This window comes from Lacerta agilis, chromosome 18, assembly GCF_009819535.1.
Source record: "Lacerta agilis isolate rLacAgi1 chromosome 18, rLacAgi1.pri, whole genome shotgun sequence".
Taxonomy (NCBI): domain Eukaryota; kingdom Metazoa; phylum Chordata; class Lepidosauria; order Squamata; family Lacertidae; genus Lacerta; species Lacerta agilis.
The window spans coordinates 6,623,591-6,650,517 of NC_046329.1; the positions used below are offsets into that span (position 1 = coordinate 6,623,591).

Sequence of the window (26,927 nt, forward strand, 5' to 3'; positions counted from 1 at the left end):
GAAGGAGCAGAAAATGGCGGCGGCGGCTGTGGCGGCGGCGGTTTCGGAGGGCGGCGCCAAGATGGCGGAGGCCGGGGCCTTGTCCGGAGGAGGGATGGCGGCGGCCAACGGGGCTGGCAACGGCGTCGGGGATGGCGTCCCCAAGAGGTACGTGTGGAGAAGGCGGCGGGCCGGTTGAGGAGCGCCTCAGGAAAGGGATAAAAAGGGGCATTTGCCTTTCCTCACGGGGTGGACGCACCACATCCGGGAACGGAGGAGTTCCCCCCCAATTCTGTTGTCTCTGCCACTCGGCTGAAGTGGAACCGTAAGGGGGGGACCCCGAGGGCCATCTAGTCGGGCCCGCCTGGAAGCGAAGGGCCTGGCTTGGTTTCGCCCCCCCCCCAATCCGCGAAAGGAAAAGGAGAGAGAAATGGGGGGGGGGAGAGGCCAAGACGTATGGGTCTTAGCAGAGAAGTCGTTGCGCTTTTCCGTTAAAAAATAACATTGTTATAGGAACTCGCAATTATACAAGGCAAACGCATTCATAAGTATATTAACCACGTGTCTGAAATAGAGCGGGGGAACAATCCTGAAGCCATTTTGACTCTCCCAAATTGACCTCAAATATCTCCCTGCAAGGAGGAAGGAAATGGGAAAAGCTTTTTCCAGTTGACTTTGGACTGTAGGCGCTTACAGCTCCCTGTAAATACAGCCTGGCAAGTAATCTGTTAAGCACACTTGTCTCAATATGTGTAACAGATCCAGGAACTAAGTATTTCCCATCTCCAAGGAATGAATGGCCAGGCTACCCAGAAAAGGCAATCACATAAGGCATTATCAGGTATCCTGGCAGGCAGGAGAGAAGCAACACAGTCAAATTTCTGCTGGGGACCACCTCAGGCAGGGAGCACGTTTCCCAGGACTCACAGCTAACATTAGTACAGCGGTCGCCAACTTCCAAGAGACTGTGATCTACTCACAGAGTTAAAAACTGGCAGTGATCTACCCCCTTTTGGGGGGTTCAGGTCAAAGTTGTTGAGCCTTTTTTAGGAAGGAAAGCCCTGTTTTGGGGGGTTCATGCAAAAGTTGTTGAGCTTCTTTAGGGAAGAGGAAAGCGACATTGAGCCTTTTTTTTTTTTTTAGGAAGGAAAGCCGTATTTTTGGTGGTTCATGTCATTTTAGGGGTGTAGGGCAAAGATGTTGAGCTTTTTTTAGAGGAGCCAAAGTTTTTTTAGCTTCTTTGGAGGGAGCCACTGATCTACCAGTGATATACCACAGACGTCCAGTGATCTACTGGTAGATCACGATCTACCTGTTGGACATGCCTGCATTAGTATATATACAGCAGCACCTCGGGTAACGTAAACTTCAGGTTGCTAAAACGGCAAACCCAGAAGGGTTTCGCCGCAGGCGCAGAAGCAGTCCACCACTTCTCCTTGGGTTGCGAAAACCTTGTGATTCGGCCGGACCTCCGGAATGGATCGCATTCGCAACCAGAGATACCACTGTACTAATATAGTGTGTGTGTGTACCCCACCGCCCAATTTTATTTTTGGCTTTGGGTGCTAAATGCTGGAAGGGTTTGAGCTGGGTAACTAATAAAGTACCTTAACTGTAGGCCTCTTTTCTTCCTTTTTCAGTGAAGGCGAACGGCCAAGCCAGAACGAGAAAAGGAAGGAGAAAAGTGCCAAGCGTGGAGGAGGGAGTCGCTTTGAGCCCTATGCCAGCCCTTCGAGAAGATACCGAGCCTTCATTACCAACATCCCCTTCGATGTGAAGTGGCAGTACCTCAAAGATCTAGTCAAAGAGAAAGGTAAACAGCTCTGCGTATGCCTGAGCTGCAACGTTGCGCTCTTCCCCATGGCGTTAATTTTTCCTCCTTCTGAAGCTGGGAGCGTGCCAGAGGTGATTCTGGGTAGCTGTAGCTATGTTGAAGAAGCAAGGTTTTTTTTTGAGGACAGGCTCTCCTGATGGTGCATGCTAGCTGCTGTGCCCTCACAGGACGCTTCCTGTGTGTGCAGGTGTTTGGCATTGTCTAGAAGGCTTCAGAGCAAGAGTCTTTGCATTCCCTCGGAAGAGGCGAGACTTCTATCATCAAGGGCCTGGTGTGAGCTTTTTTTTACCCTTCAATTATTGGAAATGCTTTTGAAGCCTTTCATGGGTCTGGACACGTTTTGCTGCTGAGGAGGAGGAAAGCAGCCTTCCTCCTGGTTGATGCAATCTTGCTTTTGTTGTTGAATATCCAGGACAATTTAAGAGTGAACTCCAAAGGAGGATGGGTTGCTCCCCCCCCCCACCGTTCCCTTTTCGTCTTGCAAAAGGGTGACTTGATTGGCTCTTCCACACTGGTCATAGCTTTGTCAACCTAAATCCTTACAAAGATTTGCAGTTCTGAGGGAAATTTGGCCAAAGGAAGTGATTCCACCACGTTTCAAATAAAGAACCTCCCCCCTCCGGGCAGTCATATTTTTCATACAAAAAGTCATCACAGAATTGGAACCAAACTATAATCTGTTCGCAGCCGAATAATGAGCTACAGTGCAAATATTTAGGTGGGAAATAAGGGGGGGGGGAATCCATCCTCCTGGAGGGCATCTCTGGAAACGCATTATAAATTGGGAAATAAATTTGGGTCACGTGCTTTGAAGCTTAGGGTCCCTGTGGCTTAAAGTGGAGAACGATGGCTAACGTGCTTATGAGCCTAAGGAAGTGCAGGGAAGGTTCCCTTGAGGCAAATGGGGATTACATGCACAACCCTGTTAGGGGTGTGTATTCACACGTAACATGTCAACACTCAGTGTGGTGCGTGTTGGTACCCCAGAGATCTCAGTAGCTTTCAACAGATGGTGGATTTACAGGCTAACTGTCCGGTCCTCTATGGTTTCGATACATTGAATGGAACGCCGCTTTGGAACGTGACAGTTACTGATCTACGCCGTGCGTGAAATATTGGTGAATAGGAACGTGTGTGTTCATAGATGTGTCCCACTGCAGCAAGCCCTACGCTGAGCTTGTGTGTTTCGGCCTTTCCTTCAGCTCGCGTGGACGCCAAAATCTTAACGTGGGACTGCTTTTCCTCTTGTTGCTCTGCTCAGATGCTTATCCTGGCAGGTGATCCCGGGAGGAAAAAAAAAGAGAAATCTTCTTCATTCTCTCTGCAGATAGCTTAGTGTGTTATGTACAGACGAGAGCGTTCTTGGGTTTTGTGACTGCAGCCCAGAGTTGATTAATCTGGCATCACTTAAAGCTGCTTCCCCTCCCCCCCCAAGCCCCATTCACCAAAAACGATTGCTTAAGGCAGTCCAAATTAATTACTCTCGATGCAAGTCACCATAGTTCCAAGAACTAGGAATGTGGCTCAAAAAACGGTTAGCATTCTGGGTTTTTTGTATGTAAGAATTACAGGGCCCCCAGGTTCAGGTTTAGGAGCAGCAGCTAAACTGAGGTGACAGACTGCTGCTCCATCACTTAACAACCATGGGATGTATAAAGCCCTTAATAATAGCAACTATCCAGAGGCATTTTTGGTGCCAGTAAGTATGGTTTAGAAGACTTTTAAGTGTTGTGGTCTGTTCAGATCTCACCTGGTGTGTTTTGGATGCCTCTTTTTGAAATGTTTTTAATGGTGTCCTCCTCTCGGTGAAGTCATTTCAGTTTTATCACTTGTTGGTGAAACTTAACGTTACAGGTGTGTGGTATGTCATCCTTTTTTATTTTATTTAACTTTATGCCAGTGTTCTTGATATTCCTCCACCTAAATCAGTACATAGAGCAAGGAGATACCAAATCTAGGAGCTCCTGGGAACGGGATTATTCACCAGGGCAGGCAGGTGGAGATGCTAGGCACCAAAAGTGGTGCCTGGACAGCTCCATTCAGTCGTAAAAGGCCCGTTTGCCAGTCGCAAGATGCGACTGTTGCCTGGCTACTTTCAAACGCTGACCCAGAATTGGCTCAGAAGAGCTTTGGCAAAGTGAAGTGGTCTAGACTTAAACACCTTGTGGGATGGGACCTGTTTCAGGCCTCTCTCTTAGGACAGTGTTTGGGAGGAATGGGTTTTGGGCTGTGAAGTTCAGCCCAATAATTTAAGTAGATTACATGCTTTCTAGCATAAAGTGTAGGATTTCCCTCCGCCCCCCACGATGCTTATTTTAACCCAGACTCAGTGGGAGCAGCAGCAAATGGCAGAAACCAGAACTGCAGGTTTTTTCGACTGCTGAAAAGAAACGCGGAGCAAAATCTGTATTGTAAAACTCGCATCTGCTCATTTCTCTGTGGAGAAAGAAATGTGGAAGTGGGAAGGGCTAGTGTGTTGTACCAGTTCAGGGGTCCCCAGACTAAGGCCCGCGACCCGGATGCGGCCCAAGGGGCTCATTTATCTGTCCCCCGGCAACCCCCGCCGCCCACTCTTACCGGCACGGCTGCCCACTTTCGGGTCAGCGGAGCGCTGGAAATACCTTGTGCACATGCGCAAACATCATTTCTGGCGCACTTCCGGGTCTGCGGAGGCCCATGCGCACGCGCACAAGCTATTTACGGTGTTCCGTCGCTCTGTCGACCGAAAATAGCGTGGCGGGGCGTGCTCCCCCGCCCTCCAGCCCGCTGTGTGATCGGTGCTGGAGGAAGCAGCCCGAGGTCCGGTAATTATGGGGACCCCTGTACTAGTTGGATGAGAGAAGTCAGGTTGAAGTGCAAACCCTTTTGCACTATCTGTAGATCCTTTGAGGAAAAGGAGGAGGTGCCTATAAATTGAAGTTTCGGAAGCAGGGCAGACAGGAGCCACATGGCATAAATAGAATCCTGAATTTTTTTCCGGGGGCAACTTGGGAGTAGAGAAAACCAACCTGGCCTTCTGTTAAATAGACTCTAAACTCCCCCATGGGGAAGGGGCTTTCCAATATAGAGAAAAGGCAAGTAAGGGGGCAAGATAGAAGTGGCTAAAATGATGCATTGTGCGGAGAAAATGGATATAGAAAATGTTTTCTCCCTGTCTCATAACACTACAATTAGGAGTAATCCAGTGAAGCTTAATGTCGGAAGATTTCAGGACAGACAAAAGAAAGGGCTTCCTCACAGGTGGTTAAGCTATTAAATTTCCTCCTGTTACAGGTAGGTAGCCGTGTTGGTCTGCCATAGTCAAAACAAAATAATAAAAATAAAAATTCCTTCCAGTAGCACCTTAGAGACCAGCTAAGTTTGTTCTTGGTATGAGCTTTCGTGTGCATGCACACTTCTTCAGATACACGCTAAATTTCCTCCTGTGAGAGGCAGTGATCGCCACCGACTTGGGTGCCTTTAAAAGAAGGTTAGACAAGTTAACAGAGGATCAGGCTGCCAACAGGTACTATAATAAGCCTGAAGGCTGCCTCCACTATTGTGGGGAGAGTGGCTCTGTTTGTGTTCCATAGGCACCTGTCTGGTTGGCCTCCCTGGGAACAGGGTGCTGGACTAGATCCAGCAGGGCCCTTCTTAATATTCTGAAGCGTTAATTAGTTTCAAGGGTTTGGCTAAAGAGGGTGACAATAGCCCATGCGAGGTTTCCGTCTCTCGTCTCATTCCCCAGAGATGAACGGGCATCAAAACCTGATGGAAACTGGAAGGCCTGGTAACCTAGCACGAGGAAATCAAGGAAATGTGTTCGACTCTGGTTTAATACATATCGCACGCCTGTAACGCCAAGTTGCGGTGGACTAGCAAATGTGGAGTGTTCCTGGGCTTTTAATAAGGCAGAGGCTCCATATAAGGTTGTTGACGATTGTTCTAAACCCCCCTTGTTTTCTTGGCTTTCTCCCTTGGTCTATGTACCGTCTGGAATCTCATTTGTAGTTGGTGAGGTAACATACGTGGAGCTCTTAATGGACGCTGAAGGAAAGTCAAGGGTAAGTCTCACGAGAGAATTTCTTCCGTGGATTTTTACTACATGACCGAAAAGTAATGATTTAAAAAAATAAAATAATGTAACTGTTAACGGTGTGGAACCAAATGAACTTGGGATGCGTAGTGTGTATGGTTTTATCGTCGGCGCTGCCCCCAGAGCTGCTTGGTGTGGTGGGGGGAGGAGGTGGACATGGGGCATGTTAGACCCAGCAGCAACCCTCTGCTGCCCTCCTTTGGTGTTTGGCTGTGTGACTTACGCATGGGTCCTTGTGTACTTTCTTTACTGGTACATGAACGTCCAAATCCTTAGCTTAAATGTTTCTCGTGGTTCTCGTTGCTGACCTTTGTAAGCTCGTTGTGGAAGGGAGAGAGGTTGCCTAAATGTCAGGACTCCATGGCAGTCGTCTGTGTCTAAATGTAAAAAAATGAAGATAGCTGTTGCAGGCGTCCATTGCTTTTCAGTTCAGTGGAAGGTAGTTTCAGAATCTTCCCTGAAGGCTGATTCCTTCTGGGGGTAGAGTGGCTAGAGGTTGGATGTCCTAGAGGCAAGTAGGAGCTCGAAGAGTGACGTCTCTGAGAGAAGTTGGGAGCCTGGTCTGCATATCATTACTCCTTTTGCGTCAACCCTAGCCATGTAGCTTCTAGGATGCAGGTAAACAATTCTGCCGTTTGTTAAAACAGCAGAATCTTGACCTTAACGACTGTAAAGACAAACACGTATCCTTTTCAAATACCTTTGGCTCTTTACTGACCTGTTCGTTTTCCTTCCCACTCTGCACTGTGCTCCTCTCTGCCTGACATGAAATTTCCACGTCGAAAGGGATGTGCGTAAGTAGCTGAAACACTTCCTTGTAGCAACTGGGCAGGGAATGGGAGGGTGTGTGTGAAATCCGGGAGCCCTTTGTGATTCTGTTTGGGTTTCTTTTTTCTTTCCCCCCCCCCTGCAGTGTTGTTGAGTTCAAGATGGAAGAGAGCATGAAGAAGGCTGTGGAGGTTCTCAACAAGCACAGCCTCAGCGGGCGGCCCTTGAAAGTGAAGGAGGTGAGCCTGTGGAGGCTGCAGCTGCCTGTCTCTTCCCCTGCCCTGGCTCGGTTCCATAAAACAATGTAATGGGGGGGGGTTGTCCGTCCGTCCCCCTGAAAAAAAGAATTCCGGTGCCTCAGGATAGTTCTCATAAGGACTGAGCAACCTGCGTCTGGGCTGTATCACTTTCCCATGCCAGGTCTCACATGATTCGGTGCTCTTACCTACACCGGAAGTCATCCTACCAGCATGAAGGTTGAGCACGACTGCTTCCCTGGTGTCTAGCTTTCATAAGACAGTTGGCTTTCTGCCTGCTCTGCAGGATGAGAGCTTGCCTAACCCTCCTCCCCTCCCTTTCTGTCCTAGGATCCTGATGGAGAGCATGTGAGGAGAGCCGTGCAGAAGGCCATGGCTGCATCTGGTGGCGGGATGGGGATTGGCCCTGGTCCCGGCGGCCCCGGGATGATCAACATCCCTCCCAGCATCCTCAATAACCCCAACATCCCCAACGAGATCATTCATGCCCTGCAGGCAGGCAGGCTTGGGAGCACGGTCTTTGTGGCCAATGTGAGTGGCCCCTTTGTCTTGTCTTTGCTTGTGCGCCATGTCATCAGCGTTGCCAAACCTTGGTAGCGTATTCTCGGGCTTTCTCCCTTAAGGAGCCTGGTGATTTCGCAGTCCTCGGGCGGGGGGGGCGGCTTCTTGAAATTTTTGCATCTTGCATTTGCTTGGGAAAGGTTCTAGCGCTGGCATCAGAGTAGCTGAACATCTTAACATGCCTTTGCCTGTATGAAGCAGGGTATTTTGAGTGTTTTTTCTTATCCCTTCCTCTGCTTTGCTTCGTGCCCAAAAGGCAGTGTGATGGTGAGGGGCGGAAGAGGTCTTGCACTGAACCCCCCACACCCCTACTGATAGTTTTTTTAAATAAAAAAAAGCACCTAGCATTTGCTTAGTGGTGTACACTGGTACCTTATCTACCATCTGCCTCGTTGAGCGCCCGCTCCATCAAACGTCCGCAGCAAATCTGGAAGTACTGGAACAGGTTACTTCCGGGTTTTCCACATGCGCAGAAGTGCAAACCGCTCTGCGCATGTGTGCCGACGCGGCGCTTTGTCCAGCGTCCTTTTCGGCCAGCTACCGGGGCTCCGGAACAGATCCCGGTCACAAAGCAAGGTACTGCTGTACAGATACAGCATAAAAGAAAGAAGGGATGGGGAGGATAGAGGAAAAAGCAAGCAAACACTTTATCCCTACACGGCCTTTTTCATGTTTGGATCCTTATGCCTCCAAAACAGCACCATCCACTGTTTGACATTCCTGGCTTGTGAGATCCTCTAAAATGCCTTTAGGGAAAACGCATCAGAATGGGAGAGAGGAAAGAGCGAGAGAGGGGAAAAAAACCCTAATGGCATTCTGACTGGGGGGAAGGAATGGAGTATGCTGGAAAGGGACACATCAGGACCCCCTTGTTAACAATAATATATCACCATAACAAAGTGTGGGAACAGAGAGCTCTTCTGATTCTCAAAAGCACCATTGTCCACTCCATATGAAAGGCAGGGTGAGGTGTGGGAAGGTGTGTCTTTAATTTTGTGCCCAGGGGACACTTCCAACTAATGGGTTAACTTTCAGCTCAGTCAACTCTTAATTTAATGCAGTAAAAATGCTGCTTGAGAGCTGGTCCTTTATGTCAGGCATAGGCAAACTCCGGCCCTCCAGATGTTTGGGACTACAATTCCCATCATCCCTAGCTAATGGGACCAGTGGTCTGGGTTTTGCCGCATGTGCAAAAGTGCTCTATGCACCGTGTGCAGAAGCAGCACCTCTGGTTGCGAATTCCTCAGGATGCGTCCAGACCTCTGGAACGGATCCCGTTCACGACCAGAGGTACCACTTTACAATGTTTTTCTCTCCCTTGAGCCCCAAGAGAGGGTCTTCTTGCTTCTTGCTTCTAAAACTCCTTTAATTATAGCTTCTCTGTCCTCACCAGCTCCTCCCAGACACAGTGTCTCCATGCTCAACAAAACAACCAGCCAGCCCCCACCCTATCACTACCTCAGACATATACAGGTGAAACTCAAAAAATCAGAATATCATGGAAAGGTTCATTTCTTTCAGTAATTCAACTTAAAAGTTGAAACTAATATATGAGATAGACTCATGACATGCAAAGCGAGATATGTCAAGCCTTTGTTTGTTATAATTAAAACAAAATCGAAAATTCTTTCTAGTAGCACCTTAGAGACCAACTGAGTTAGTTGCTGGTATGAGCTTTCGTGTGCATGCACACTTCTTCAGATACACAGACTATGGCAGACCAACACGGCTACCCACCTGTAACTTTGTTATAATTGTGATGATTATGGCGTACAGCTGATGAGAACCCCAAATTCACAAGCTCAACTTTGGGGTTTTCATCAGCTGTGCGCCATAACCATCACAATTATAACAAGCAAAGGCTTGACATATATCGCTTTGCATGTCATGAGTCTATCTCATATATTCAACTCCAGTAGCTAATGAAAACAATTTCTTACATAAATGGGCTTTTCCACGATATTCTAATTTTTCGAGTTTCACCTGTAGGTGCTCACTTTTACAGGGAGTTGACAAACGGTCAAGGCAACGGATTCAGCATTTCTGTGAGCTTAATTGGAGTCGCGAGATTTGCAGCGGTCACATTACATTACATAGGTTTCCTTTTCGCCCGATGCAACCTGTTCTTTGTAAAATGCATTTTCTTCGTACAAATACTAAACCGTTCTTCCTCGCCTCCTTCAGCTGGATTACAAAGTTGGCTGGAAGAAGCTGAAGGAGGTGTTCAGCATGGCCGGCGTAGTGGTCCGGGCAGACATTCTGGAAGACAAAGACGGCAAGAGCCGGGGCATCGGCACAGTGACCTTTGAGCAGGCTATTGAAGCTGTTCAGGCCATTTGTATCTTTTTCTGGGGGTGGGGTGATAGTCGAGGGGGGCACAATTTGCAGAATTCCTGCACATACATCCAGGGAATAATCTATGGGCTTTGGGGTGGAGATGCTGGTAATTCACCTCTGTCCCAACCTTAACAAAGCTGGGTTTCCCAAACTTGGGTCCCTAGCTGTTTTTAGACTACAACTTCCCCATCATTTTTGACCACAGGTCCTGCTACCTAGTGATGATGGGAGTTGTAGTCCAAAAACAGCTAGGGGCCCAAGTTTGGGAAGCCCTGATCTAAGGGCTAGTTCATACAAGCAGCATTTGAGGTGGGAATCTCTTTTTGGACTGGTTGTTTGAGGCTCACAGTGTTCACTGTTGCTGTACATGGGGTGGGACCTCACAATCTTCTCTGTAGAAAAAAAACTTAACATGTCAAAGAGAAGCTGAGGTTAGCTATGGGTACAGGAGATGAAGCCTTCCATCATCCCTGCCCCCTATAGGCTGATGAGAGTTGAAATCTGATAATACGTGGCAGGCCACAAGTTCTCCATCTCTTGGCTAGAACCTCCGCTGACGTGCTAGCTTTCTACATGCAAGGAATCATTTTAGACTTGGTTCAGGATTTTGCCATGTGACCCTCCACCTGTGGCTGAAGTATTGAGGAAGAGTTAGGTGTGTACATTGTAAAACTGATTTATTTAAAATTTCATATATTTTTCAGTCTTTACACTACTCCACCATGAAATTCTGTGCCTCTGTTTTCTGAATCATCATAATCATAGACCTAGCATTTCTCAATATTGTTGTGGTGCAAAAACATGACATGAGACACAGATACCCATAATTTTTTTTCAAGAGGTGCTCTCAAAATCACAGATGACTTCGGTGTCCATAGATGTCTTCAGTGATTATTGGTGGTTCCGTTTATTTATTTCTGCATACCACTTAACACCATAGTTTCTCAGCTGTGTGCTGTGGTGTTACAAAAGAGAGACTTAAAATTAACCAGAAAGCCTTCCTTAAAATGCCTGCTGAAAATTAAAAGGCTTTCACCAGGCACCTGAAGGGAGAGGGCCTGTTTGAATTCAGCCTGAAGGCAGTTCCACAAAATTTGAACTTTAGGGTGCAGGCATGCATCAGCCTTAAAAAAAACAACCCCTGCAATATTCCAATGTAAGCTTTAATGTGATTGTGGTTTTTTGGGAGCTCCATCATGCAAATTCAAGAGCTTTCATTTTGATTCCAGTGGATCTGACTTTGACCCAGACCTGGAGCAGTGTACAGTAGATGGGTGGGGGGATGTAGGAGATAAGTGCCCAGAGGAGAGGGTGCCCATGGGCCCCAGAAAGGTTGATGGCCTCTGGCGGTAGACTCATGGTTCAAGTGTCATGCTTGGGCAGCTGTTGGAGAAGGAGGTGGATGTGGTCAGACGAAACAAAACGCTTGCAGGGGCCATCTCTTCAGGGCCTTGTTGGGCTAATCAATGACGTACGCTCCTTGACCCGAATCACAGCCATGTTCAATGGGCAGCTGCTGTTTGATAGGCCAATGCATGTGAAGATGGTAAGTTTAATAATAATTTAATATTTATATGCCATGCACATATATATAGTATGTATGCGCCCCAGACACAGCTTCCAGCTAGGGCTGGGTGATACCGGCTTTCAACATCGCAATATTTCACCGGCTAAGCCTCACAATATATCGATACATAACAATGTCTGAAATAAGGGTGGAACTATGTTAGAGGCATTGGCTGGTTTCACTTTTTGTGTTTGCGCGCGTCATGATTTGTGTTTAGCACGCACATGCGCGCACGCACCACGATTCACAGTATATTGCCAGGTCAAAAATAACGAAGCTGATACCACGATACGGACTTCAAATGGGTTTCAGACAATGTATCTCCCAGCCCTGCAATCCAGTAAAATAGAAAAAGAAAACATTAAACATTAATAGATTCCCTATACAGGGCTGCCTTCAAAAGTCTGTTTTATCTGTTTTTCATTTGGTGGAAGGGCGTTCAACCGTTGGGTAAAAAAATTGAATGCCGCAGTCAAGTTTCTGCTGCGTTTGGCTTTGTCTTTGATCTTGGCACCTAATATTTCAGGACGAGCGAGCCTTGCCGAAAGGGGACTTCTTCCCTCCGGAGCGGCCCCAGCAGCTTCCTCGTAAGTATCTCCACAAAAGGATACACAAGGCGAAACGGCTGTGTTGTGCCACAACGCGAGAAGTAGCTTGCACACCTGCCTGGTGGAACAGTGCGCTCTTGTCATCGGGGAAACTGGAATGTATTTTCAAGGGAAATTTGCCTGCTCTTCTGCTGAAAATACTTCCCCATCGGGAAAGTTAAATTCTGATGGTCAGTAGGCCGTGCTGTCTGGGCACGTTAAGATTAGTATGGTCACGGGAGCCCTAGGGGAGGGCTATCCTTTTATTAACTTGCTGACCATATATTCCTGCATTCTCTCTCTCTCCCTCTGTCAGGGTTGAGCCGGACGAGGAGGAGTGGTTGCAAGCCCCCCCCCCCCCGGCAAGGCTGCACCCACGGAAGAATCTGGGGAAATGGAGGAGTTCATACCTGGAGAATACTGGTGGCGGCACTCCTGAGAAGAGGAAGAATCGGGGAAGTGGAAAGACGACTTCTTCCTCCTCATGTTCAGGTCTTTCCACTTCCCTGTCTGATTCTTCCTCTTCTGAGGAGTGCCGCCACCAGTCTTCTCCAGGTATGAACTCCTCCATTTCCCCAGATTCTTCCGGGGTGGGTGGGGGGGGCTTGCCACCACTCCTCCTCGTCTGGCTCAACCCTGACACTCTCCCTCTCCTTGTGTCCTCCTCTTCCTCCTCACTGCCTCCCCGTCACGTTCCAGATTCCTAGTCTCCCCCTCCATTTCTGGCACGCATACATAGGAGTTTCTGCCATGAGCTCAGCAAAATCCCCACTTACACATATCCTGTAATGTAGGAACCAGCATCCTTTTTCAGCCGTGGGCCGGTCCACCGTCCCTCAGACCATGAGGTGGGCCAGAATATATGGGGGGTGGGGTGGGGTGGGAATGAACAAATTCCTGTGCCCCACAAATAACCCAGAGGTGGCATTTTAAATAAAAGGACACATTCCACTCATGTAAAAACATGCTGATTCCTGGACCATCCGCGCGCTGGATTGAGAAGGCGATTGGGCTGCATCCGGCCCACGGGCCTTAGGTTGCCTACCCCTGGCTTAAAATGTAGAAAAACCATAATCAAGAAACACATAAAGCTATATAAAAGCTGTTTAAAACATACCAGTAGAAGAAGAGTTTGGATTTGATATCCCGCTTTTCACTACCCGAAGGAGTCTCAAAGCGGCTCACATTCTCCTTTCCCTTCCTCCCCCACAACAAACACTCTGCAAGGTGAGTGGGGCGGAGAGACTTCAGAGAAGTGTGACTGGCCCAAGGTCACCCAGCAGCTGCATGTGGAGGAACGGGGAAGCGAACCTGGTTCACCAGATTACAAGTCTATCGCTCTTAACCACTATACCACACTGGCTCTCCAATATTATTATTATTATTATTAATATTAAATGGGCCCTTTTACTGCCAGGTTTGGCTGAACCCTACACCCAATTGTGATTCAGCTCCAGGAAATCTGGAGCTACCGGAAAGCCAAACGCCATTAACCATCTTTGGGATCAGGAAACCTTATTTTTATCTGCGAAAGGAGGAAAAATCTTATTATAGGATGCACAGTTGCATCAGGGAGGGTCAAAAAAGCAAAACTCCCCCCACACACATTGCACACAACCTGATCATCTGACCCGAGAAGTGTGACTAGCCCAAGGTCACCCAGCAGCTGCATGTGGAGGAGCGGAGGCGCAAACCCGCTTCCCCAGATTGCGAGTCTACCGCTCTTAACCACTACACCACACTGGCTCTATTATTTTTATTTATTATTCTTTTTTTCTACCAGTAGTTAGAATAAAAACAGCACGGCACCAGCCCTTTCATTTAAAGCGGTCAGTTACCAAAAGCCCATTGAACAAGAAGCTTTTCATGTGCCAGCGGAACGGCAGCAAGGAAGGAGCTAGCCTGCCTTCTCCAGGGAGGGGGTGAATACGCACTGATACTGACAGCTGGTTTTTCCAATCTCTCTTCTTTGGCAGATGGACTCGGAGGCATTGGCATGGGACTGGGGCCAGGAGGAATACCTATTGATGCAAACCATTTGAACAAGGGTTTGGGTATGGGCAACCTGGGACCCGGAGGTGAGCGAGGAACTGGGGCCGGGCTCTTTCCTTTCCTGTCTCCTCTAGCGTTGTGTCATGTTTCTGGATCTCATGATTTCTGCGCTGGTCTATCCCGGTGTCTGAAATAAGGATGGAGCTGGTTTTCAAACTTGGTGACATATCGCCAGCTAAACCAGTGTTTTTCAACCTTTTTTGGGCAAAGGCACACTTGTTTCATGAAAAAAATCACGAGGCATACCACCATTAGAAAATGTTTAAAATTTTTACTCTGTGCCTATATTGACTATATATAAAGTAATTCTCTTTCGAATTTTTCAATTTTTCCCACGGCACACCAGGCAACATCTCGCGGCACACTGAGCTAAACAGTATATTAATACATCACAATGGATCTCATGATTTCTGCGCTGGTCTATCCCAGTGTCTGAAATAAGGATGGAGCTGGTTTTCAAACTTGGTGACATATCGCCAGCTAAACAGTATATTAATACATCACAATGGATCCCATGATTTCTGCGCTGGTCTATCCCAGTGTCTGAAATAAGGATGGAGCTGGTTTTCAAACTTGGTGACATATCGCCAGCTGAACAATATATTAATACATCACAATGTCTGAAATAAGGGTGGAGCTATGTAGAGGCATTGGCTGGTGTCAGGGATAGAGGGACTACTCGGGAGAAGCAGGGAGAGAGAGAGAGAGAGAGGAGCTAGTGGGAGCTGGGAGAAGAGATAGTGATTCCTCCAGGGAAGGGGGGGGGGTCAGTGGGCTGTAGAGAACAGCAACCTATAATCTCCACAGATTCATCTTCCTCCCCCAGCCCTCATCAGGAAATGTCCCTGGAAGAGGGAGAGGTGAGAAGCCTCGGGATGACAGGGCAGAGACCTAGCACCGTTAGTCTCAGACAGGGAAATGAGCCAAGGGGGGAGAGGAGGAAACTTAGACGTCATTTTAGAGTGCCGAGCCGTCGGTTGTGTTGGCACGGGCGGCAAAGCCCGCCACTCCGAGGGACTGATTCTGACTGAGCAGTCATGGCTGCAGAGACTCTGTAATTCCATTATAGACAATAAATAGTTTTAGCTTACCTAGAGGCTTGTCGTTAATCATGAGCAACATCTAAGGGAAGGAGTTCCCCTGACAGCTGGCTTCACAGTAGGGTAGATTTGATTTAAATCACTAGTCAGTAAAGCTTGATTTAAATCACAGTTTTCTACATAAAGACTAATTCTTCCTGGTATAACTTGAATATGCAAGTAGATGAAGATTTTTAGAATAACAACTTTTCATATTAGTTTTTTTATCCCCAGTTTAATAGGTTAATTATTCATATTTGGACAACTTTTCTGTTGTACTTAGGAAGGAGAAAAATAATCATTACCTTAATAATAGCAATTTAAATAGCTTTATTAGATCCATTCCACTCCAAACAATCGGAAAAATATTGTTTCTATTCTATTCACAACTTCTTGAAACTTAACACTGAAGGGGTTGATTCTGTATTCATAGGTTTGTAGAACAATAGGATTAAGGTCTTTTTCTCAACTCTGTTCATGTTATAACATTTTTGCTGTGAAGAAGAGGCATGTGATCTCTGCTGAGTCAAATTCAGTTTTGAGAACTGCAAAAGTAAACCAAGCATCTGTGATAATATATTGTAGGCAGAGAAACTGCCCAAAATTTTTACAAAAACCTCTGGAAGAGCATAAATGACATTGTGAATGGATTAATGGAATTTATTTACCAAAAAAATTAAACATACACAGCTTTATTCTACATAATTAAAAAAACTAATGTTTATTTCATGATTGAATAACCTTTGGATGGTAAGATATTTTCCTCAAAAAGCATTTTATTTTTAAAAAAATCGGTTTGTTTTTTTTAAAAAAATCATTGATTTTTATCCACCCTGCTTCACAGTTTCTTCCGCATTGTGATTTTTGCATCGCACACACACATCACGATTCACGGTCTATTGCCAGGTCAAAAATTATGAAACATTTATCACTATATGGGCTTCAAACTGGTTTTGGGCGGTAATCCAGCAGCGTCCGAAGAGCACCCCATTGGGCTAAATCTGCTCTTCCCCATATGGCAGATATAGGGGGAAGTTGGCCTTTCAGGTGTGTTTAGACTCTCAGCTCCTACCAGACCTAACCAGCGTGGCCAGTGGAAAAGGACAAAGGGAGTTGTCATCCAGCATCTTCTGATATGGAAGAAGGCTGATGGAGCTGAAAGCTCTGTCTCTTGTTTGAGAACTCTCAGCGCCGCCTTGTTTGTCCCAAACAAGTTTTGTCTCGGGAGTAAAGAGAGAGTGCCTGAGCCTAAATCGAGAGCAAGCAACCGTCTGCATCCCTGCTGTCCGGCAACACGCTGGAAATGATTTTGATTTCCTTCATACGGCACTTCGATGATCCACTTCCACAGGAGTGGCAATGGCCCTTCCCTTAAAAAGGGAAGGGAGACCCAGCACATTGTGGAGAACAGTTACCTGTGACTGCTTGGCATGGTGACTGTAGGAGCAAGAGGCAGTCTGCCCCCAAATACCAGTAACTGGCAGTACTAATAACAATTTTATTATTTTTACCCCACCCATATGACTGAGTTGCCCCAGCGACTGTTAATCTTCATGTCCTCTTTCCAAGAATAATCAGTGGGAAATGGTATGCTAGACTAGGGAAGGTTTATGTCTCCAGTGAAAGGATTATGCAGCCGGGAAAAGACTGCTCTCTCTGTCTGGAACCTTAAACTCCACAGCAGACAATACCAGATCAGGTGGATCAGTCCTCTGAATCTTAACGCTGTCATAGGTTCTAATTTCTACTCGTCTTGTCTGTTCTCTTCCCACATTTTTAGGAATGGGCATAGAAGGCTTGGGCTTTGGAATGAACAAAATGGGAGGTAAGTAGGGGAACGGGGGCCAGAACTGGTGTACGGTGGCAGGATTGCAGTGGAGTCCTGGTGATACATAATGCGACCCTCACCTCAAAGCAGGTTCCTCTGCCTTGCATATTCCCAAGCCACCCCTGCAACACTTCTATTTAATGTGTTCATACACTGCATTTCCAGAGTAGGTCAAACAGTGGTTGGCTTGACCTGATGGAAAGCTCAAAAGTCCCAAGCCTTTCATACCGCTAATGTCTGAAAACAAAGGAGCCATTGGAGCTCTTGAAATCTGAGCCTGGTGCCTTCTCAAATCCTACTGATGGGTTAGCTGGCAAGGCATGAGGGATTGGGAACTTGCTCATTGTTGTTTTTTTATTGTTGTTGTTCAGGGATGGAAGGGCCTTTCAGCGGAATGGAGAATCTGGGCCGTTTCCCTTCTGGGATGAATCTGAGCAGGATGAGCGGTGAGACAGAAGATTTCTGATCTTCATAAACTGCTTTGCGCTTAATAGGGCTTGGGAAGGAGAATGATACAGATACAGAAATAGAAATAGAAATAGAAATACTTTATTTTTTATTTTTTTAAATTTTAAAAACAAGTTTTATTGAAATTTCTTTAAGATAATACAAATAATAATACAAACACAGTCTACACAATTACAAAAGACAATTACACAACCACATCATTACATACAATTACACAATCAAGTAAAAATAGAACTCAAAAAAGACAGGGGGGAAAAAGTTAAAATAAAATGGCTTCCTAAAGTTCTTCTTCGTGTCTCCTACTAAAGTTCTTGTCTATGCTTTATTTAATAATTCAAGTTTATTACAAAATATCTTTATGTACTTCTATCTTCTTGTATTTCCTCCTGTACCAAACTCAATAACATTGTCTCTGGTGTTTTTTTAAAGGTGATTTCTAACATGTTTTTCATTTTTTCATATACCATATTCCAATGCTTTTTAAATTTTGACACAGGTCCACCAACAGTGAAAGTAATTACCAACTTTCTCCTGGCACTTCCAACACTTACCTGACTTTAATTTATATATTTTGGCTAATTTTTCAGGTGTTAAGTGCCATCTATATACTTATTTCAGGAAGAAATAGAAATACTTTATTGTCACTGTACTACATGTTTACAGTGAGATTAAACAAACCCCCCTCTCCCCCACAATCTCTCAGTCCTTCTTACACTCTATGTGCTGTCGTACAACCCCAACCCTGAATGCCAGCTGCAGTGTTGCTGTCTTCCATTCAGCAGCCTCACGGCCCACGGGTAGAAACTGTTCTTGAACCTGTTGGTGTGGCTTAACATGCTTCTGTATCTCCTGCCCAAGCGGGCCAGGTTGTGAGTCATCCCTGAGAATGTTCCTCGCTCTTCTGAGGCAACAGTCTCCTGCGATGATGCCTAGCGGACTCGGGAAAGCCCATGATGTCTTGTGCTGTCTTCACCACCCTCTGTAGGGACTTTCTGTCCATGGCTGTCAAACCAGCATACCACACTGTATGATGTTATAAAAATTAGGTTCAACCCCAGAAGGGAGTCCACGAACCCGGGGGAGAGCCTTAGTAGGGCTCCCCTCCTTTCAAGAGCACTTATGAATAAATAGAGATGATACAGAATGTCCCAAAGCAAGGCGATAGCCTTTTATTAGAAACTGCTGCAGCAGGGTGTCTTGCAAGCAAAAGACCACGAACAAAGGCGCGCAAGCTCCTATATAGACTTTTGAAATTGCCCCCCTCCAGCTCAAGACCACCCCTCCATACATCAGAATTACATCAAAAATTGGGAGGGTCTGGTAACAGTGATCTGAGCATCTTGGACCCTGCCCCCATGTCTCCTCTTGCCCTCCTTCAAAACCCATCAAGTGAAACAAAATATATTTACATTTCCTTATATCCCAGCCAAGTGAATCACACCCTTTTGTCTGGCACTCAGGTATCAGGATGCCAGAGATTATCACTCAGGCAGAGGGCTGCTGAGTAGCTGGAGGGGCAACCCCCCCTTTGTTCCTGAGACAAAGAAATACTTGGTCAGTTGGGAGTCAAAATGGAGTGAGGCTTGTTTTTCAGACATGTGGCCTTATTTGTTTTGGTACATTAATAACAATTATTATATATACATAAAATACCTTAAAATTCTTACAACAATGAGAGAACACTTTCTATTGTGGACTGATAGAAGGAAACACACAAGATTTTCAGAATATCTATTCTGAGGTTCTTGAAACCTTTGATTCTGACCGTCTCTCCTTCACCTAGTCTTGACAGGGATATGAGGGGCCTGTGGGGGCCCTCCAAATGCTGATGGGCTGTGACTCGTGTTATTCATGGACACTGAGTGTTTTGACTAGGGCTGATAGGTGGTCCAGCTGAATGCTTTTGAATGCCAGATGACAACAGAAGAGAGCTCTTGCTTGAAGCATGACTGGCCATGGTAGATTTTGAATTCCATCTAGCAGGCCTATTTTACCGGGCGCTTTTATTACTGTTTGTTAAAAAAATAATTAAATCTGTATGCTGCTGTTAATCCGAAGACCACAGGATGGCTTATGCAACATACAAAACGAGAACACGAAATACATAACAAACAAACAAAAAGGAGCAGGCCGTTAACGCCTCTCCTACAGACTATTTATTGTGTGCTTATTCATCACTTGCTGCAAAAGAAAAAAGTGTTGGTGCCACTTAACAGCAGTGTAAAAACACAATAATACAATTTGCCACAAGTTTAATCATTTAAAAGCAATGCAACAGATAAAAGTGCTCATCCACAATAATCAAATGGGGAAAAAATGCTCTCCCCCACATATGCCTGAACATAGAAATGGCAACCAATTCTCACCTACCTGGCACAACACAATAAATTGGGCCCCAAAGCCTGAGAGAATAGAAATGCCTTTGCTGGGTGCCAAAAAGATGAGTGTTGGTACCAGGCAATTTTTCCCTGGGCTCGTTTTTGGGGGTGGGTTGTAGCTTGGTAGAAGAATCATAGAATTGTTGAATTGGAAGGGATCACAAGGGTCATCTCGTCCAACCCCCTGCAGTGCAGGAATCTTTCACCCAACGTGGATGTTGAGATCAAGAGCCTCGTGCTCTGCCGACTTGAGTTCCAGGATTCAAGAGCGCTCCCTTTGCATGCATATAACAATCCCTGTTGTCTCCAGTAAGGGCTGGAAATGTCCCCCGCCTGAAACTCTGGGAAGCCGCTGCCAGTCAGCGTACACTGGGAAGCTGCGTTTTCTTTCTCTGTTGGCTTTGTGTTTTCCGCTCTCCTGGCAGAGGACTAAAAACTGCTCTTCGTTTCCAGAAATGGACCGTGCGATCGGAGGTGGGTTTGAAAGAGACTTCCCGAGGAACGAAATGGGGATGCCTCGTAGCTTTGGAGACACTCTGGACAGAGGGATGGGTAAGTGTGGCCCACTCGGTGTCTTCCCAACTCTGACAAACCCTTCTTAGGCTTGGATCTTTTGTGTGCTCAGCAAAGCAGCCACTGACAGCTTCCCCCTCTTTCTTTGAAAGGGCGTTTTCAGATGGCGATTAGGGTAACCAGGTCAGTTCCCCGCCCAGCTACCCTCCATAATGCACACCTCACTGATTTTTGTTCAAAAATGTGAGCCAGTGATGAAGCAAGTCAGGGCCTGGCAGAGAAATAGGGTTGCAGAGTCCTTTTTGTTAGGGAGAATTCAGACTGAAATCCCCAGGTGTCAAAAAGGGTGTTTGTGTATGCGACTACGGTGGCTCGTGTTTCGTTAGCCCAAAATCGGAAAACGAGCGAGGTCCAAGCTAAAGAAGAATGGCAACTTAAACTGATGGAATATGCGCAGCTTGTGGACCTAACATAGAGAACAAGAAGAACATGTTTAAAGAAGATTGGCAAATGTTTTTTGAATACCTGGGGGGGGGGGAATTGTGTACACTTGATAATAGGAGAAGGGAAGTCATTGCTATCTTTAAGGTTAAAACAAAATAAAATAGAAAATTCTTTCCAGTAGCACCTTAGAGACCAACTAAGTTTGTTCTTGGTAAGAGCTTTCGTGTGCATGCACACTTCTTCAGATACACTGAGACGAAAGCTCATACCAAGAACAAACTTAGTTGGTCTCTAAGGTGCTACTGGAAAGATTTTTTTTATTTTATTTTTTTTTTGACTATGGCAGACCAACACGGCTACCCACCTGTATCTTTAAGGTTGTTAAAATGAATAACCCAAGACCACCCCCCAGATACATCATACATACGTCACAAAAGGGGTGTAAAATAGGAAATTTATTTAAAAATGGGGCTGCGGGCCTGGAAGGAGGCAAACCTCAGAGTCCATAATCTGCTGGGAGAAGCGGCTGTGGGTGAACCTGTTAATGCAATTAAAGCCAATGTTTAAATTACACTAATTGTGCTTGAGTCTTTCTCTTGAGTTTCCCCTTTCTAGAGTGCGTGTTCCTGACTTTCCTCTGCTGATGTGTCTCCTTTCCTCTTTCTCTCTTGCAGGTGGCGGTGGAGGCGGGGCCAGCATCCCCACGATCGACCGCATGGCCCCTGGCCTCGACCGCATGGCCACAGGCATCGATAGGCTCCCCTCGGGCATGGGGCATGGCATAGAAAGAGTGGGCTCCGAGATGGACAGGATGGGGCTGGTGCTGGACCGCATGGGCTCCGGCGTGGACAGGATGGGCTCTGGCATGGACCGGATGGCTCCCCTTGGGATAGACCACTTGGCGTCCAACATGGACCGCATGGGCTCCGGGATAGACCGCATGGGGACAGGGATGGAGAGGATGGGCACAGGGCTAGGGTTTGGCATTGACCGCATGGGCTCCGCCATGGACCGCGTCGGCACAACCATGGGCGCCGGCGTGGACCGCATGAGCTCCGGCATAGAAAGGATGGGCCTGGGCATGGACCGCATGGTCCCTGCGGGGATGGGGCCCGCAGGAATGGGCCCCGTGATGGACAGGATGCCCGCGGGGCTGGACCGCATGGGGGCAGCCTCCATCGACAGGATAGGGCTGGACCGCATCGCGGCCAGCAACATGGACAGGATGGGGCTGGACCGCATGGGGGCTGCCGCAACCAACATGGACAGGATGGGGCCCGCCATGGGGGCAGGGCTAGACAGGATGGGGCTCGCCATGGGGAACACCTTTGAGAGGACGATGGAGATGGACAGGGGGAACTTTGCCGCCGGGAGCTTCGCTGGCGCCCTCGGGACCGGAGGACCTGCCGCTGCCGCCGGTGTAGCCAGGAAGGCTTGCCAGATTTTTGTGAGAAATGTGAGTAAGGGGCAAGATGGCAAGCCACTGGGTTCAGCTTTGGGCTGCTGCTCCAAGTAGATTTTCCTCCCTCTGCCCAGTACCCTACACCACACCCCGTCCCCTGTCAGAAATCAGAACTGAGCTTGCAGGGAAGTTTTCATAGGCTCGAACCTCAATAGGTTGCGTGGCTGGATGTAGCGCAGGTCTTGGGTGGAAATTTCTGCATCGTGGTAGGAAAGCATTTTGAGTTTCCTAGCAGGGGGGTGGTTCCTGACTTCTGGTGGGTGGTTGTGCATTTATTCCCCCTGGTGGGTGGTTGTTGGGGGGGGCCCTGTGACGATGATTCTGACTACTACTTTCTCTCTCTTCTTCCTAGCTTCCTTTTGATTTCACGTGGAAAATGCTGAAAGACAAGTTCAATGAGTGTGGTGAGTAGCTTAATTCCCAAAAGACACGGGAGAGCTATTCTCCAGGGGGGAGAGGATCGTTGGGTGGGCTGGGTTGCCCCTCCCATGTTGCTCTATTAGGCAGGATTAGATTGGGCACGCCCCCCCTCCCAAGTGGCAGGGAGACCCCTCCAATTCCCAGTTCTTTCCTGCTGAGTTCCTAGAGCAGGCTGTGTGGCAGATGCATTGTCCTCTGAGAAGAGATCTCTTGTAGATTTTGAACTGACTAAATCGGGAGAAGCATCCAGTCAGCCGGAAGATGGACAGTCCTCTTTCTTTCGGCTGAATGTTCTGATGAAGCAGGCGGGGAAGATGCAGTGGTCAGGCTTATCCCTATAGCGGTGCCTGTTCTCTTGTTGGGAGAAGGCACTCGGGGCCAAGAGGCGCCTTCTGGGGGCGGGATGGTTGCCTGGCGCCCCTGAGTGAGGGTAGATCTCCTCCTGGCTGCCGTAAGATCTAGCATAGGTTGGGGCAGAGGGATTTGCCACTTCCTTCCCCCATCGTTGAAGGCTTGGCTCTCCCATTTCCAGGGGGCAAAGGGTTAGACTTTGGCTAAAAACTTTTACACAGCATGGGGGTTGCTGATTAAGTTTGTCCGCACAGCTGCCTTGCACAGAGTCCACCTCCCTCTATTGTGAAGCTCAAAAAATTAGAATATCGTGGAAAAGTCCATTTATGTAAGCAATTGTTTTCATTAGCTACTGGAGTTGAATATATGAGATAGGCTCATGACATGAAAAGCGAGATATGTCAAGCCTTTGCTTGTTATAATTGTGATGATTATGGCGTACAGCTGATGAAAACCCCAAAGTTGAAGTTGTTAATTTGGGGTTCTCATCAGCTGCACGCCATAATCATCACAATTATAACAAATAAAGGCTTGACATATCTCGCTTTGCATGTCATGAGTTTATCTCATATATTAGTTTCACCTTTTCAGTTGAATTACTGAAAGAAATGAACCTTTCCACAATACTCTAGTTTTTCGAGTTTCACCTGTACATCACAGAAATATAGACACAACACGTAGGCTAATAAGATTTATTTCTACTTTTTGAATGATATCATTATTCCATTATATATGCTCTAACAATTATTGGCCTATGTCAGGGGTCCCCAAACTAAGGCCCAGGGGCCAAATGCAGCTCAATTCCTTCTAAATGCGGCCCATGGACGGTCCGGGAATCGGCGTGTTTTTACATGAGTAGAATGTGTCCTTTTATTTAAAATGCATCTCTGGGTTATTTGGGGGGCATAGGAATTCGTTCATATATTTTTTTCCAAAATATAGTCTGGCCCCCCACAAGGTCTGAGGGACAGTGGACCGGCCCCCTGCTGAAAAAGTTTGCTGACCCCTGACCTACGTGTTGTGTCTTTGTTTCTGTGATTGGTTCTCATTGCAACACAGGGGTTTGTTTTTGGCACTCAGTATTGTCTACAACAGGGTTTCTCAAACTTGGGTCTCCAGCTGTTGTTGGGACTACAACACCCCTGATCCGTAGCTAGCAGAACCCATGGTCAGGGCTGTTGGGAATTGTAGTTCAAAAACAGCTGGAGGCCCAAGTTTGGGGAAACCCTGGTCTACACCGACTGACAGCGGCTCTCTGGGGTTTTGAGGCATGAATTCTTTCCAAGCTCTACCTGGAGATCAAACCTGATACATTCCCCATGCAAAGCAGATGCTACGACACAGAGCTTCAGGTTTGTAGCCGCACAGCTTGAGCGTTTGAGGAAATCATTTGGGTACCTCTAATAAAAAGCCGAGTGGCCTACCTGCCAGCATCTCTCTGCTGCTCCAGACTTCCAGACCAGCTCTCAGACTTAAGGCGTTCCTACGAGAGCCAGTATCAATATAACATGGAAGCAGTACAGAAATGGATAAGGCGGAGCTATAACTGATAAGGAATGCAGTGCTAAAAGGTTGAGAAAGGAGGACAGAGCCCGGGCTAAAGCCAAGTCTTCTCCTACAGGCCATGTCATGTATGCAGACATCAAAATGGAGAACGGCAAGTCCAAAGGGTGCGGCGTGGTCCGATTTGAATCCCCGGAAGTCGCCGAAAGAGCCTGCCGTATGATGAACGGGATCCAGCTTCGTGGCAGGGAGATAGACGTACGGATTGACAGGAATGCCTAAGTTTTGTTTTTTTGGCCAGGGGCGTTTTTAAATACGAAGGGAGAGCGCTTGGGGTTTGTACTTTCTTGTTGGGATTTTTTTTTTAAAAAAAATATTGGATGTGAAGATGGTAAGACAACTCAGTTGCTTTCTGGAGTAATTTTAGTTCCTTTTTTAAAAATAAGTTTTTTCCCATTTTACTGTCCTGGGTTTTTGTTTTTGAATTGAAACTGTCTTAACATGCACAATCTGGTTCTATGTAGTGGCGTCGCCTCGTTGAATTTTTACACTATGTCTTTGGTAAATAAACGCCAGTGGTGGGTGGCTATCAATTCTTGCTCCCACCCTTTCCCTGGTTAGAGAAACCCTTTGGAAATACCCTCTGAAGAAGGCAAGTAGTGCTGATAACTCTGTATCTGTTTCTCCTAAGGGAAATATTCCACCTGGAAACTTCTGTGAATGTCTGAAAAGTTTTTTTAGGTTTTTTTCCCCTTGGAAAATGTACAACTAGACAATGAGTCAAACCAAAACCACATGTCTTGTATGAAGTCGATGTCTATATTAAAAGTGTTCTCTTGTGGCTTACAAAGAGTCCTGTGTTGTTTGTCACTATGCATTTTGCAAAACTGATTTGTGGGCAGAAGCTTCATGCCAGTATTTGAAATTAGGTAAAGGGACCCCTGACCATTAGGTCCAGTCGCGAACAACTCTGGGGTTGCGGCACTCATCTCAGCTTAATGGCCGAGGGAGCCGGCGTACAGTTTCCGGGTCATGTGGCCAGCAGGGCTAAGCCGCTTCTGGCAAACCAGAGCAGCGCACGGAAACGCCATTTATCTTCCTGCCAGAGCGGTACCTATTTATCTACTTGCACTTTGACGTGCTTTTGAACTGCTAGGTTGGCAGGAGCTGGGACAGAACAACGGGAGCTCACCCCGTCGTGAGGATTCGAACTGCTGACCTTCTGATCGGCAAGCCCTAGGCTCTGTGGTTTAGGCCAGTGTTTTTCAACCTTTTTTGGGCAAAGGCACACTTGTTTCATGAAAAAAATCACGAGGCACACCACCATTAGAAAATGTTAAAAAAATTAACTCTGTGCCTATATTGACTATATATAAAGTAATTCTCTTGAATTTTTCAATTTTTCCCACGGCACACCAGGCAACATCTCTCGGCACACTAGTGTGCCGCGGAACAGTGGTTGAAAAACACTGGTTTAGGCCACACCGCATTTTGCACCTGGCTGTTGGCTGTTGGTGATCAAGTGAAGATGCCCGGGAGCCAAGATGGCGCCTGGCATCTCCACCATCTGGAGGTGGCGTGCCTGGGAATAACTGGCTAGCATAGTGAATAAGACATAGCCTAATAGTAAAATAGTTCATAGAAATAAACAATCCTCTCCCTGCACATACACTTTCACATGCCATAGATTTATTAATGGTCAACGGCCTCGGTAAAGAGACATGTATTGATGGTGCCAAGGTGAGCCTTTGGGGAGACTATTCCACAATCGGGGAGCCACTGCAGAAAAGGCCCGTTCTCTCATTGCCACCCTCCAAAACTCTCTGGGATGGAGGACATAGAGAAGGGCCTTAGATGACAAGTGCAGGGTCTGGGTCGGTTGGTTGGTTGCAGGGCTTAAAGGTTTTCCCCACCTCGGTATAACATTGCTGTGAACAATGGGGCTCCAGTCTCTGACCAAGGGAGATATTTGCCATTCTGGTTCCTTGTGGTCCTTTACTGCTGGCATAGCCCAGTTGGTAGAGCATGAGGTTGGCAACCTCCAGGGTTGGGGGCAGTGGCGTAACAAGGTCAGGTGGTCCCTAGTGTTATAATTTAAAGATTATATTTGGTAAATGTGTACTCGTTTTGTTATCTGAAAATAAAAACATACTTGCAGAAAAAAGAAGAAGAAGAAGGGGGGGAAGGCTGCTGGCAAAGCAGCACAGCTCTCCCCCTTACCCCGGGGCTTGGGAGTCGCAGGCGGGCAGTGTGCCGAATGTCACCCCCTCGGTGTGCGTGTGGCTGCGCTCAAAGATGTGCCGCTGCTCACGAGGCATGGCAGGGTCCGTCCGTCCCCCCAAGGGCAGGACATGTATGGAACGGGGAGGGAGAGCCTGGCCGATCGCCGGGAAGGGGAGGCAGCGTCAAGTTGCATTTTGTCACACACACACACACCCCATTGATGGCACCCGGGGCGGACTGC

At 47.0% G+C, this 26,927-nt stretch overlaps 1 protein-coding gene across 2 annotated transcripts; it reads left to right on the plus strand.

Annotated features, from left to right (window-relative positions):
- HNRNPM (heterogeneous nuclear ribonucleoprotein M) lies at window positions 1–24,826 on the plus strand. Of its 2 annotated transcripts, XM_033136499.1 has the most exons (16): window positions 1–147; window positions 1,620–1,792; window positions 5,804–5,856; window positions 6,675–6,682; window positions 6,802–6,895; window positions 7,244–7,444; window positions 9,659–9,812; window positions 11,308–11,357; window positions 11,905–11,965; window positions 13,942–14,043; window positions 16,877–16,921; window positions 17,296–17,370; window positions 20,224–20,322; window positions 21,402–22,183; window positions 22,542–22,593; window positions 24,582–24,826. In XM_033136499.1, exons 1-16 carry the CDS (start codon window positions 14–16, stop codon window positions 24,743–24,745), a joined length of 2,247 nt encoding a protein of 748 aa, XP_032992390.1. In that variant the 5' UTR covers window positions 1–13; the 3' UTR covers window positions 24,746–24,826. The 2 variants fall into 2 exon arrangements, with proteins under 2 accessions (XP_032992390.1, XP_032992391.1); XM_033136500.1 differs by lacking the exons at window positions 1–147; window positions 5,804–5,856 and having other exon boundaries at window positions 1,659–1,792.
- Window positions 24,827–26,927: the final 2,101 nt, after the last annotated feature.